We start from the raw sequence: 15,270 nt of genomic DNA on the forward strand, positions 1-15,270 counted from the left end.
TGTGCTTGGTTTTAACATAACTTTATCCTTTCATTAGTTATTTACAAGTTTATGACCACTTATAAAATGTGTTGAATTGTAAATGCAACCCTCTTCTCCCACTCTTGACACACTGATAGTAACACCGCAGAAGAAATGCTAGCACAGGCTTCCAGTATCTGTTGTTTCACATGCCTCACATCTCGTATCTTCACAGCATAGACAATTGCCTTCAGATGACCCCAAAGATAAAAGTCTAAGGGGGTCAGATCAGGAGACCTTGGTGGCCATTCAACTGGCCCATGACGACCAGTCCACTTTCCAGGAAACTGTTCATGGAGGAATGCTCGGACCTGACACCCATAATGTGGTGGTGCACCATCTTGCTGGAAAAACTCAGGGAACATGCCATCTTCAATGCATAAAGAGGGCAACTCATCATCATGTAGCAATTTCAGATATCCTGATCTAACCCCCTTAGACTTTTTTCTTTGGGGTCAAGAATCTTAGGATTCCATACATAGTGTGTTCTGCCACTGATTTTAAGAAACAGGCCCCATGGCTTCAACTTATAACAGAATCAATAGACTTTAATTGGGTATGTCTGAATTCTGTAATTTTGTCAGCAAAAGTAGCACTAGATGTTTCAGAATCTTGCCTTGCCTATGTGAATCGGGACTTTCATTTGAATCCCTGAAAAATGATCATAGTCAAGTATGATCTTATATGAGTTTGAAAGTTAAGGCCCCGTCACACCAGCGATATCGCTGTGTATGACACACATCAGCGACCTCACCCCCCGCCGGGTATCGCTGATCGCGCTCGAACTTCCTGGGCCGTTTTTGATCGTTGGTCTCCCGCTGGCCAGTGAGCATCGCTGCGTGTGACAGCGAGAGACCAACGATCAGCGACGCTGGGAGCTGGTTTCCAAGGTAAACAGTGGGTATTTAAGAGCCGTGTGGCTCTTAGATACCACTGTTTACCTTGGAAACCAGCATGTACGCTGGTTTCCAGGGTAAACAGCAGGTTTCTAAGAGCCGCACGGCTCTTAGATACCTGCTGTTTACTTTGGAAACCAGCGTGCAGGCTGGTTTCCAAGGTAAACAGCGGGTATATAAGAGCCGCGCGGCTCTTAGATACCTCCTGTTTTCCTTGGATACCAGCTTGCTTGCTGGTCCTGACCGCTGGTGAGCCTGTCTATGTGACAGCTCACCAGCGATCAGCTAACTATGTCCCAGCGATCCCATCCACGTCGGATCGTTGGTGGGATCACTGGGACATTGAAGCATGTAATGGGGCCCTTACAAACTGTAAAGGATCACAAATAGAGGCCATCTAAGCCCTGTTTGTCTCATTGAATTTATCAGGTACTAATTTTCACTTTTCAGGAATTAAAAAAAAGCCTAGAGCAGAAACCATCAAAGCACTGCTGAATGCAGTGTGTACATAGCCAGAACCTTACCTTCACAGCACATACAGTGGGGGAAAAAAAGTATTTAGTCAGCCACCAATTGTGCAAGTTCTCCCACTTAAAAAGATAAGAGGCCTGTAATTGACATGATAGGTAAACCACAACTATGAGAGTCAAAATTAGAAAACAAATCTTGCCAAATCAGACAAGGTGATTTTCTGGATTTGTTTTCTCATTTTGACTCTCATAGTTGTGGTCTACCTATGATGTCAGTTACAGGCCTCTCTCACCTTTTTAAGCGGGAGAACTTGCACAATTGGTGGCTGACTAAATACTTTTTTCCCCCCACTGTATAAAGCAAGAATCCTTCTAAACCTAGAAGTACTGGAAGGAGATTAGGGTATTTTGTCATAAATGAGTGAGAGAATGACTCAGAACCAAATGGTACTATACTACTTGTACTGGCAATTTTTCTCTGGAAATGTTACTCCAGTTCCACTCAGAAGAAACGCCAAATTCATTCAGAGACCTTGCACCTCTTAATGAATTCCGCACCTCTTCTGCTCCATTAGAACTGGCACCAGTCTTGATAAATTGGATCCAGTAGATCTATATTTATATGACTTCCAGTGAATATCATTAAAATTATTTTTTCCTGTCAGGAAAGAAAAATGAAAGGGCATTATCTTTAACTGGCAAATAATAAATTATATAAAATTGATCAATATTGTGATTCACCAAAATGTTGAGGTTGCTGGAAGGTAGGATCCAACTTTGTAAATTCAGCCCTGATCCTCCTGATGGCAATGGTAAATGGTTAATTCGAGCTTGTAAAGATGCTGTCAGATGATTTTTAACTGTGCAGCACTTCAGTAATTCTGTTTGTAAATTCCACATACTAAATTTGATGACTTACTGTATAACAGGAGGGGACCAAAGTACTTAACTAACAATGCTGTTACTCATTACTCCCCCTTGACACTATGTCATTAGATCCTGGTAGTTTATTCAGTAAGTAACTGAACTGTTCTTTTCATATATCAGTTGTAGAAGTTAATATAAGAAACAAGGACCCATATATATCAACAGTTTACAAAGAGTTGAGAAATCGTGTCTTCACGCGACAGGAGGGCAGTCTACTCGATGCAGTTCATCATACGCTACTAAATAAACGTGCACGTTTAAAGAGGTTAAGTGCCACTACATCTTTCTTGATTTCAAAATGTTTTTTTCTATAGTTGTGTAACGCACCGTCACCTAAGCACCAAAAGCCACACTGAGCAGCACCTTGTTCCACATATGACTGGATATGTCCTAGATTGCACTGCTACATGAATCATACAGTGCCGAAGAGAGAAAATATGTTTGTTTCCATCTTCTTCATTGTCTGTGTGAACGTACATCGGACTGGACTCGGATTTCATTCAAGGACAGTCCGATGTTTTACACGCATCCATAGACTTGTATGGGTGAGAGTGATCCGGAGGCACTCACAGTATACTGCGATTGTTTTCTCATGCCACATCGGCATGACAAAATAATCACAGATCTGAACTGCCCCATAGAATAACACTGTGCTGAGTGCTATCCGTTAGAACATCAGTTAGCACTTGGCTGTGTTATATGGCAGTATGAACGAACCCTTAAACAGATTTATTAAATTGTGAGAGTAGTTGAAAATTGTTTTTCTAATCTACCGTATATACTGACGTATAAGCCGCGATTTTCAGCCCCTTTTTTTGGGCTGAAAGTCCCCCTCTTGGCTTATACGTGACTCATATACCTGGGGTCGGCGGCGGAGGGGGAGCGGGGGTGTCAGAGATCATACTTACCCCCTCCTGGTGCGGTCTCTGCAGCCCCCTTGCTTGTCCCATGGTCTCTGGTGCCTGCCTTCAGCGGTCACGTGGTACCGCTCATTAAAGACATGAAAATGCGCATATTCATGTCTTTAATTAGCGGTATCACGTGACAGCTGAAAGCAGGCACAAGAGACCATGAGAGAACGGGGCTGAAGAGACCGCGCCAGAAGGGGGTAAGAATAGCGATATTCACCTGTCCCCGTTCCCACGCTGCTCACCGCTGTCTGTCGCGTCCTCTGTCTGTGATGTTTAGGTCAGAGGGCGCAGTGACATTGTTAGTGTGCGCCGCGCCCTCTGCTGCCTGAACGTCACTGAGAGATGATGTGGCAGACAGCGGCGAGAAGCGTGGGAACGTGGACAGGTGAATATCTCAGGTGCCGGGTCCTGAACCAGCAGCGACGGAGAGGTGAGTATGTCATTTTTTTTTTATTTGCAGCAGCATATGGGGATTATTCTATGGAGCATCTTATGGGGTATCTTAAGGGGGTATTCTATGGAGCATCTTATGGGGGCCTATTCTGTGGAGCATCTTATGGAGGCATATTCAGTGGAGCATCTTATGGGGGCCTATTCTGTGGAGCATCTTATGGGGGCCTATTCTGTGGGGCATCTTATGGGGGCATATTCTGTGGAGCACCTTATGGGGGCATATTCTGTGGAGCACCTTATGTGGGCATATTCTGTGGAGCATCTTATGGGGGCCTATTCTGTGGAGCATTTTATGGGGGCATATTCTGTGAAGCATTTTATGGGGGCATATTCTATAGGGCATCTTATGGGGGCATATTCTATAGGGTATCTTATGGGGCATATTCTGTGGAGCATCTTATGGGGGCCTATTCTGTGGAGCATCTTATGGAGGCATATTCAGTGGAGCATCTTATGGGGGTCTATTCTGTGGATCATCTTATGGGGGCATATTCTGTGGACCATCTTGTGGGGGCCTATTCTGTGGATCATTTTATGGGGGCATATTCTGTGGACCATCTTGTGGGGGCCTATTCTGTGGAGCATCTTGTGGGGGCATATTCTGTGGAGCATCTTATGGGGGCCTATTCTGTGGAGCATTTCATGGGGGCATATTCTGTGGAGCATTTTATGGGGGCATATTCTATAGGGCATCTTATGGGGGCATATTCTATAGGGTATCTTATGGGGCATATTCTGTGGAGCATCTTATGGGGGCCTATTCTGTGGAGCATCTTATGGAGGCATATTCTGTGGAGCATCTTATGGGGGGATATTCTGTGAAGTATCTTATAGGGGCATATTCTGTGGAGTATCTTATAGGGGCATATTCTGTGGAGCATCTTATGTGGGCCTATACAGTGGAGCATCGTATGGGGGCATATTCTGTGGAGCATCTTATGGGGTCATATTCTGTGGAGCATCTTATGTGGGCATATTCTGTGGAGCATCTTATGGGGGCATTTTCTGTGGAGCATCTTATGGGGGCATATTCTGTGGAGCATCTTATGGGAGCATATTCTGTGTTGCATCTTATGGGGGCCTAATCTGTGAAGCATCTTATGGGAGCATATTCCATGGAGCATCTTATGGGGGCATATTCAATGGAGCATCTTATGGGGGCATATTCTATGGAGCATCTTATGGGGCCATTATTAACCTTTATGGAGCATTATATCATTATATGGGGTGTATTTTGTATGGAGCATCTTATGGGGCCACCATGAACTGTATGGAGCATTATATGGGGCTCCTGATTCAATATGGATATTCAAAAACATTTAACCTACTGATGTCTCAATTAACTTTACTTTTATTGGCATCCGTTTATTAGTTTTGAAATTTACCAGTACCTGCTGTATTTTCCACCCTAGGCTTATACGCGAGTCAATAAGTTTTCCCAGGTTTTCATGGCAAAATTAGTGGGGTTGGCTTATACACAGGTCAGCTTATACATGAGTATATACGGTAGTTTATTATATTAACATCGGCTAAAATCAGAACCCAAGAAATCTACTTTAATATTTGGCAAATCACAATAGACTGTGTGTCACGACTGCGGCCGTAGTCATGACAGAAGCTCTGGCCTTGGACTCAGCTGAGCATGTATGGACAGTAGGACTTTTTCCAAGCCCCGCTTGGCCAGCGGATGAGATGGCTCGGATCCCAGCTGGTAGTGGACTAGATTGCTCAACCCTGCGCTTGGTAAGCGGTTTGGATTTCTGGAGCAATGAACTCTGCTGCTTGTGAACTGGGACTTACCGCCTATCCCAAGAAAAGTTTCTGTCTTTTTTTCTGAGACTTCAGAAGATGGGGCTTTAGGAGGAGATAATGTTACACCGCTCTGTCTGTATCTGCTTATCGGCATGACAATGCATGTGTTTTCTTTAACCCTTTGCTCCTTTCCCCCTAACTGAGCTGGGATATTGATGGCTGTTACCTGTATGGAGCCTGCTCAGTTCCCTGCTCTGCTGCGTAGCTGCACATGTGTTGTTAGGTCTTTTCTCTGCTGCTTGACCATCCGCATGTGCGGTCCCTGGTTGCCGCTGTGGAAGCTGTCCGCAGGTTGCGAGGTCAATTGCAGCTGGTGCATGACTTTCCACGTGTGTCTAGGCTGCAGTTCCTGCACTGACTGTGCTGCAATGGTTTCTGTGTGTGCTTAGGGCGTGCGCGGCCACACCTCCCATGCTTTTATCAGGGTTAGTGTGTGTACTTGAAATGCTGTCCCCAGCCAATTGCTGAGGGGCAGCTCCTTTATAAACTTACCCTGCCCTATGGGTGGGGCCAGAGCTACTCACAACTCACAAAGCTCCTGAACCTTGCCATGTGTGTCTTTTGTCTGTGTCCCTGGACCTCGTCTGTCTCTGTTTTGGTACCAAAGTCCCTGCCTTGATTCTTGCTTTGTCCTGTTCCTCGCCCTGCCCCAGAGGTGGTATATCCGGGCCTGAATCATTGATCTTGTACCTGTCCTCTACCTGACCCTGCATAAATTCGCCCTGCTCTGGAGGCGGTGTATCCAGGCTTGAATCCTTGATCCTGTACCTGTCCCGTACCTGACCATGTCTGAACTGTCTGCTGTGTTATGTTCCTGGAATTCCTCTGTGTTTGGAGCCCCGCATCCAGTGACTCTGAGACTCTTGTAACCGGTGTTCCTGCTGAGCATCTACTATACTGTGCTCTGACTACCATGCGGTGCTAGCTCCATGCAGGCCCAGCAATCCTGCGGTGTTAGTACCATCACGCTTGAGTTCCTTCCTAGGTCCTATGCCCGGAGCCTGACGATCGCAGTCTGGAACCTGATAACTGCTGCCTGGAGCCTCGAGCTTGATGACTGAATGGTGCCTGTAGGTCGTGTTGGATGTCCGGAACCAAACGACTCCTGTCTGATGTTTGCCGGTGACTCTGATGTCCTGTGGGTGACCCTGATTGTCCTGATGTCCTTGTGTACCCTGATGTCCTGTTGATCTCGTGTACCCTGATGTCCTGCCCGCGTCTTGATGACCTCGTGTACACTGATGTCCGGCCTGATGTCCTGATATCCAGCCCGATGTCCGGCCTGTGTCATAGTGTCCTCATGTACCCTTATGTCCTGCCTGTCTCCCGATGTCCCGCTTATGTGTGCCTCGGTGATCCATTGGTGCTATGGGGTCCACTGGGTGGTACCCTTCTGGGAGGTGTGGAATCGGGAGCCTGGCTTAGCCCTGTTTTGTCTATGTACTGTGACTTTACTTTAAGTAAACGTTACTTTCTTTATACCTGAAGTTGTGCGGTGTCATCAAGTCCTACGTGTCCTTGTCCACATACTCAGCTGCCACAGAATCCCGGTTGCTGCCGTTCCCTAGTTCGGGTAGGCCCGGGTCCTCCCTCTGTGGTATAGAGGGTCCATATTGCATCCCCGGGGGACACCCGTCCCCTTGCCGTCGGCGTGGAGGCCCCTGCTGGGCCGCGTCTGCGATCGCAGTTGTGACACTGTGTGGTATAGCTATTAACAAGAATCGACCATTGCCAATTATGTTCTTACTTTAATGAAAGTCAGGGCCACTCATTATGCTGACATTTTCCATTTTTCTTCCTTTCCTTCTTCTCTTTCTGCACTCTTTCAAGCTCAGCTTCGTACATCATTTCTTGTATAAGATATTTTTCTCTCCGCATTCGGTCCCGGAGGTCTTTAGGAAGGTCTGGTATCAGGTAGGAAATTAGATTCTTTATGCAAAAAACAAGATGCTGCAAAACAGAATATATTTCAAGTGATTTATTTAGTGTGGATCATAGGATAATTAGAGTTGGTGAGAATCGATTTACAAGATCTGGTCTACCAGCCACATCAGTAATCTGTGACCATTGAACTGAAGCCCTGAGAACTGCCTCCTACTTGCAGGTATTTAAGGCACTGCTTTTGATCAGACAGCCTAGTGCGACGTCACATGTGCATCATGTCGCAATGATGACATCGCACCAGGCGGTCTAATCCCAGGACTCTCATGAAGAACTCATAAGTTACTGACATGGCCGATAGACAGGATCCTGTAAACTGATTCACACCAACTCTAATAATAAACACACTGGGGCATATTTGTCAAACCTCTTAAATTCTCAGACAATGCAAACTTAAACTGAATAGTGTTAAAATAAATTTATGAAAATTAGTCATGCTGTTTAATAAATCTGTGTAACTGACCTTGCTGAAAGGAAGACTGGCTTATTTGAAATGGGTATAGCTTAACATGTAATGCCATGCACCAAACAATGCACCAAAATTGTGGTGTACATTTCTGGCACAAAGTAAGCCAACAAATAGGTGGTGGAAACTTAAACCACACCCTATTAAAATTAGACAGATTTATCAAATGGCATGATCCACTTTGATAAATTTGCAGCATTTTAAGACTGTGGCATGGGCACGTTTTAAGTTTCCATTGTCTAAGAATTAAACAGTTTTCAGAAATATGCCCCACTGTATCTGTATTATGAGCCCTATTATTACTTGTGTGAATTAGGAACAGTCATATAGTATATGTCACATAATATGGAATCATCAATAACTGTTTGGAAGGAAGCATCAGAAGAGGTACAAGAGAATTCAGAACATCATGGTGAAACAGATTCTAGAATGCAATTATGCTTCCCATCCATTATGGCACATCCATAAAACAAGGCATAAATGTCTTATAGATGCCAGTGCAGTACCACAATACCACGACTAGGACTCTTACCTACCAGGAGAAAAGGGGTCCATCGGCAATTCAAACAAATCACCAGTAGTCACTTTTCCCCATCAAAACCAATAGAGAGATGCGAATACTTGCACATGGCTCTCTTATTGCAATCTACGGTAATTACGTAATAGAACCATGCAAGCTTATTTTTTCTTTAATGCTTGTAGACTTTATTGAGAGATGCATGGAAGCATGACCACTTATCCATTCCATTTTAATGAGGTAAAGTAGCTGTAGAAGTTCAAGTTAAAAAAGTGAGATTGAACCTGGATATAAATAAATACAGTAACTAATTGGGAACACCAACTTATGGCTTTTGGACCGCGCTGCTGCTCTTTTATGGTTATCCTTTATCAAAACTGTCTATTAAGAAACCATATTTTTATTGCCCATAGCAACCAGAGTTTTTTTCTCATTTTTCCAGAATGGTTTAAGAAATGAGAGCCGAGCTCTGATTAGTTGCTATGGGCAACCATGATGGTCTTCCAGTGTTGATAAATGATGCTTACAGTTTCTCATGTAACATATTTTGTGCTGTCAATGCATATTATTACAAATGTGTACTTATTTTTAGTTGTATGTGTGAAGGATGAGATTACTTTACAAATCATGCTTGCACTAATGGTAGAAATGGGAGATATACCATGGTTACTTTTTAGTTTACTTAAAGGGGTTGTCCACTACTTTAATTTAACCCTCCAATGTATCCCCCCAGGGCTCCTAATGAATTTTGTAAATACGTTATGTTGCCAAAACTGCCTGTGATCGGCGCTATCACAGGCAGCACGTGACCCAGCACTGACGTCACAACAAGTGAGGCGTGACTCAGTGATGGGTCCTCGTGGTGGCTGCTGGGTTGTGGGCACGCTTTCTCAATGAATGGGCTCGCGGTGGATGCTGGGTGTGACGCGGTGGGATAACCCCGCCCACAGCCTGGCAGCCAGAGCAGAAGGAGGAAGAGGGACCCCCGACTGCTGCCAGCATTTGTCGGGACGTCAGCGGAAGCAAGAGCCGGCTTCAGCCAGGAGTCACGTGCTGCCTGTGAGCGACCAGCGATGGCGCCGCTCACAGGCAGTATAAGCAACATGAGGTATTTACAAAATTCATTAGGGGCCCGGGGGGATACATTGGGGGTTAATTTAAAGTAGTGGACAACCCCTTTAAAATGCTAGACAAAATGGTAAAATACATAAATAGTGGCAAAAAAGTATGAAAATCCCAACAATGATGATAGTGGTGAATATAAAATATTAAGTACCACAGGTTATAAGGTCTTACCTCAAATACAATGATAAACGCTAAGCGTGCAGCAAGAACATGCCAGAACTGTAGAGTGTAAGCATAGGGCTCAGGAGCATGAGGAGGATCTCTGTAGTCTCGATACCTTGAGAATTCAGAACAATACTTACTATACAGGAGGCGGTAAAAAAGCATAAAATGTGCACCGACTAAGGGCTTAGAAATAAAAATATCAAAATTCACACTAGAATGTTTTTCAATAAATTCATTGGTCCTACCGGCAATATTTTACAGGAGATCCATTAAATCTTCTTGCTTGAAATTCAGAATCTGATCGATTTTCAAAATCACTGACTTGGAAGACAGAAAGGCTGGCATTTACATAGCCAACCATACATCTAAGCAGAAGAAGAAAAAATCATAGTCTCGGTCCCAAATGTAAGTTGGTTGTCTACACCATGAATACTATATTAAACGTTTTCACTCCAGATACAACTAAAGCTGGATTTATCATCATATGATCACAAGTAAGCAAGCACAACCATGTTATACCCCATTCCATATGGAAGGAAAACAAAATCACACCTAATGCCCAAATTTGTAAGGCGCCTCCTGACGGAGTTATATCGAAACGTGCGTAGGGGCGCCAGGCTCGGGGGCACAGCGCTTTTCCATACCAGTAAGCTTACTAATGGCTATTTGGCATATGTTGAAGTTTTAGGGTGAAATTTTTTTTCACTCATGCTTAACTTTATATCTGGTAATCACGGGCAGCTATCTGTTACAAATTTGGGCACTAGGTGTGATTTATATTGAACTCCCAGGGCTAGCAGCTTGTTATATACTTGAATTAATAAGGTGTGATTCATTTCTTCACTTATGTCAAATTTGATTTATGTCACTAGCACTTTATTACTATATTAAGGAAACTGGGTGCTGCGGTCACTAATTATTTTACTACAGCATGAAGCACTTATTGCACTTTATAAATATATCAGGGCAATCTACAGATATAATGAATGCTATTTTTGGCTGAGAAAATATAGGTTATAGATTGCTGGAATATAATTGGTTATATTTATTTATGCTACTGCTGTTGGTATGTATAAAGTTTAGCATGGAATAATTATTGCCTGTGATTAAATCCTCCATACATACAGCCTGTTTGGTATAGTGTGCTCCAAATTTTTATGTATTTGTAATGAATAAAAATTATGGATTTTTCCAAGAATACTCGTTTTGAACCTTGTTTTACTTCCATATGGAGTGGGGTATAACATGTTTGTGCTTGCTTACGATAATTGAGTTATTGGACTTATAAATGTCTTTAATTGCTATTTAAAGGAATTTTCTGGTGTCTAATATGACCACAAGTGCCTAAAGTTGCATTTGTTACTGGGGCAGCACACTACATGGCCTATGAAGCTATTTAGTTAAGATGAGAAGACCCGTGGCCAGTCTGGACATCACAGTCTTCTCTTGGACCGTGAATGTCGGACATCTGAGCCAGGTTGAGTGTTTTTCTACATTATTTAATTGTATATCATGGGGCAGAATAGAACTAAACTATATTAAATATGTTTTAATGACTTATATATTATTATGGCTCCATAACTCAGCATAATATGCTGTCCATCCTGCTGCTTAGAACACTGTATCTCAGTGTATCTGCTTTGTATGGTGGGTAATACAGTGTACTGGAGAATGTAGGCTGCATAGCTCCTCATTGCTTCCAGAAATAGTAAGACAATATGGTTGACAGCCTAAACTGGGTGCTGTATTGTAGGGATGATATCACACAATATTCAAAGAATACATTCAGATATAGGCATGGCAAATATGAGGAAATTTGACTATACTTTTGTCCTGCTTCTCCTTGACCAGCACAAGGTCCATACTTGTAGGCGTATACCAGTCGAGGAATAAAGTCTGAGGTAATAGCTATGACAAATGCATTGGTGATAACAGATAGAATCCCGATGCCTTCTAGAATCCCATACCAGATACCTACAAGAATAAGAAATGATCATAACATATGATATGTAATGGTTCTCAATAGAGACATACTAGACTTTACACTCAATATTATTATGGCACCTGTCAGGAGTGGGTAGGGACATTTATTTCTCCTTTTTGAGTGCTGTTTATTATAATTATTATTCATATAACATTTAAGTAATGTTGAAACCTCTTTGGTTTGGCCACTTGGACAGGTGGAGCAGATGTAAAGAGTTTAGCCTAGACATTATGTTTGGCCAACAAGATTGGGTCAGTAAAGTCGGGATATAAGATGTGACACTGTTTTGCTGTAGCTGAGACATCAGAGTGGATGGAATGTGCAAGGATGCAACAAGTTTGTACAGGGACCTTGAAGAAAAAGCAAGGTTTTGGTAGTTAGGAGAGCATTGGTGGGTGATGAAGGCTCACCACCTATAGTAGACTGCAGTGGGCTGAGATGAAGCATCAAGCAGACTCCGACTTTGGCAGAAAGCAAATCTATGCATTCCAAATCCATCCCAGTAGTCAGGAAGGGAGTTTCTGTGTAGCGCCAGCACCATTGACCATTACTGCTACTGTTCACATGTCTGTGACCTTTGCATGTGAGGACGTTGTAGTACATACAGTATTTGTTCCAGTTAACCTGTCTCCATGCCACACTTAATGCCCCATTCACCAGAAGGACTGTGTCTTTTCCCTAGCTAGCCACTAGTATACTGTTAAACACCTATGCTAACTATAAACACACCAACCACCATACAGTGGGGGTAAAAGGATTTAGTCAGCCAGCAATTGTGCAAGTTCTCCTACTTAAAAACATGAGAGGCCTGTAATTGACATCATAGGTAGACGACAACTATGAGAGTCAAAATGAGAAAACAAATCCAGAAAATCACCTTGTCTGATTTAGCAAGATTTATTTTGCAAATTATGGTGGAAAATAAGAATTTGGTCACATAAAAACATGCAAGATTTCTGGCTCTCACAGACCTGGAACTTCTTCTTTAAGAGGCTCCTCTGTCCTCCACTCATTACCTGTTGTAATGGCAGCTGTTTGAACTTGTTATCAGTATGAAAGACACCTGTCCACAACTTCAAACAGTCACACTCCAAACTCCACTATGGTGAAGACCAAAGAGCTGTCTACCTGGCTGTATATCTACCCAGTTCCAAATATAAAACTGTAAAAATTACTATAAAAGGATTATCGCTGTATATAGTAAAGAAATTGTGGTAATTATAGTGCTGAAACAAGGCACAGGTGGCCATAAATTGCAATACCATTACATGAACTGCCACATTCTTCCATCTAAAAGCAACATATCTCAATAAGTTAATGCAAAACACAACTGAGAAATTTCCATTTAAGACAACCAAACACCTGACACAGCAGCTCCTCTGTGTAAGTATTGAACAATACAACTTCAAATTACTGTTTTCTATAATCATACTAGATTGCACATTGATGAAACAGTCAATCTCACTCACCTATGTCCTTGGCTCGTGAAGCTAACGGTCTCCTCCACTGACTGATGAATTTGTAGGCATCAAGACGAATTTCAATAATGTTATTAAGTAGGGCAAGAAGTGGTGCGAGAGGAAAAGCAGCCACAAAGATAGTTGTGAAGCCAAACTGAAGAACTGTGTAAAAAGCACATTAAGAACACTAATATAAATTTACCATCTGCTACCAGGAACATATATTAACAAATTCCTTCTAAAAACCTTAATAGGCCTCATGCACATGGCCGTATTTCAGACTCATAAAGTATGAATGTGTGATTCTCTGGGCTCGTAATAGTGTGCACTGGACTTTACTCAGTAGGTTTTACTCAGCTTCCAGAAGCATCCACAAGATATTGTGGCATTCTCCAATGCATGATGTATCTACTATCGATAGCATTTTTTTGTGCTAGAAGTAGCATCGTGTCATATGACTACCTCCAATAATAATAAAGAAAAAACAATTACCATATTTTGTGGACTATAAGACTCACCAAACCATAAGATACACCCTGAATTTTGAGGAAGAAAACAGGAGAAAACATTTGTTTTAACAAAATGGTGGTGAATATTATTATACCATTTTATGGCGACTGCAGTGGAGCGGGGTCACAGGAGGCAGATTCACCTCTGCAGGAAGCTGGTGGTGGCAAGGGTGGGGCACATGCGCAGATTGAGATGTCGCCTCCCAAGATCTCAATCAATGGGAAATCAATGGGAAAGTGTGGGGACTCCACTCAACATGGACATTTTCTGACATCCATGGGCCCGCAGCCTTGCAGTGCTGGGACACCCCTTCCTCCCAGCACGGGGCCCCAATAAAGTTGCCAATGGAATCCTGGGGAAAAAAAAGTGCGTCGTATATTGCAAAAAATATGTTATAGTCCAAGAGACTTGCTGCTACTGTAAAATGTTGCTGATTTTATGCCTGTAATTTCACAAGTAAAATCCTCAGTATTTCTGTTAAGCGTGAACATACCATTTTGTGGTCACTTGGAAATCGTATTACTTATTAAAGAGATTCTCTGCGACTCAAACATTGATGGCCTATTCTTTCGCACCAAAGATGTTTGACCAATGACTCTATTGAGGAGAATAGAATTCCAGTTTCCAAAAGCAGAAAGACTTGTATGAAAAAGACAAGTCTTTTAACCCCTTTACCCCCAAGGGTGGTTTGCATGACCGGGCCAATTTTTACAATTCTGACCACTGACCCTTTATGAGGTAATAACTCTGGAACGCTTCCATGGATCCAGGTGATTCTGACACTGTTTTCTTGTGACATATTTTACTTCACGTTAGTGGCAAAATTTCTTTGATATGACTTGCGTTTATTTGGAAAAAAACGGAAACTTGGCGAAAATTTTGAAAATTTTGAAATTTTCCAAATTTAAACTTTCATGCCCTTAAATCACAGAGATATGTCACACAAAATACTAAATAAGTAACATTTCCCACATGTTTACTTTACATCAGCACTATATTGGAACAAAAATTTTTTTTGTTAGGGTTAAAATTTGACCAGCGATTGCTCATTTTTACAACACCATTTTTTTTTAGGGACCACATAATAACTTAATAGCGTCAAAGTCAATCTTATAGTCAGTACGCTGAGGGATGAGTGGCGTGTAGTGGTCAGCCGGAGCAGCGGAGAGCGAGTCAACCTTCTCTTGTCTCTGTCCCGCTAAGTCTGACCCGTTCCCGCGCTCAGTCCTCCTTATATTCCCCACGCCCCCTGCTGTCCAGCGTGAAGGTCCTTCCCTCCCAGAAGAAACCTCCCCGGACAACAGTGGTGACAGTCCCGTTAGTTTCCTGCCTTAAAGGGCATCAGAAACCGCTAACTCTGTCTCGGCTCATCTTCTTACATATGGACAGAAAACATATGACAATAATGAACATCTTAATGAGACCTATAGGTTGATGATAATTGCTGGTGGCACAAGAGTTCCAAGCAGGTCAATATTAGGATCTTCAGTATCTGAAGTTCTAGAGTCTTTTGGAGCTTTTTGGAAGATAGTTTTTAGCTGACTGATTGTTCCAAAAACACTTTTTATGTATGACCACCTAAAGCTTACCCCCAATACATCACTTGTATAAG

At 42.7% G+C, this 15,270-nt stretch overlaps 1 protein-coding gene across 3 annotated transcripts in view; it reads right to left on the minus strand.

Moving 5' to 3' along the window:
- The window catches only part of ANO4 (anoctamin 4), a 384,866-nt gene that overhangs the window by 28,640 nt on the left and 340,956 nt on the right, over positions 1-15,270 (minus strand). For all 3 annotated transcript variants that reach the window (XM_073545027.1, XM_073545026.1, XM_073545025.1), the window contains 5 exons: positions 13,158-13,310; positions 11,531-11,678; positions 9,950-10,069; positions 9,711-9,816; positions 7,238-7,440 (listed from right to left, as the gene is read on the minus strand). In XM_073545027.1, the coding sequence (XP_073401128.1) occupies positions 7,249-7,440; positions 9,711-9,816; positions 9,950-10,069; positions 11,531-11,678; positions 13,158-13,310 (719 nt within the window). In that variant the 3' untranslated portion in view covers positions 7,238-7,248. The remainder of the gene's footprint in view (positions 1-7,237; positions 7,441-9,710; positions 9,817-9,949; positions 10,070-11,530; positions 11,679-13,157; positions 13,311-15,270) is intronic.

This window comes from Dendrobates tinctorius, unplaced genomic scaffold (assembly GCF_039654945.1).
Source record: "Dendrobates tinctorius isolate UK_male_01 unplaced genomic scaffold, ASM3965494v1 ptg000139l, whole genome shotgun sequence".
NCBI lineage: Eukaryota > Metazoa > Chordata > Amphibia > Anura > Dendrobatidae > Dendrobates > Dendrobates tinctorius.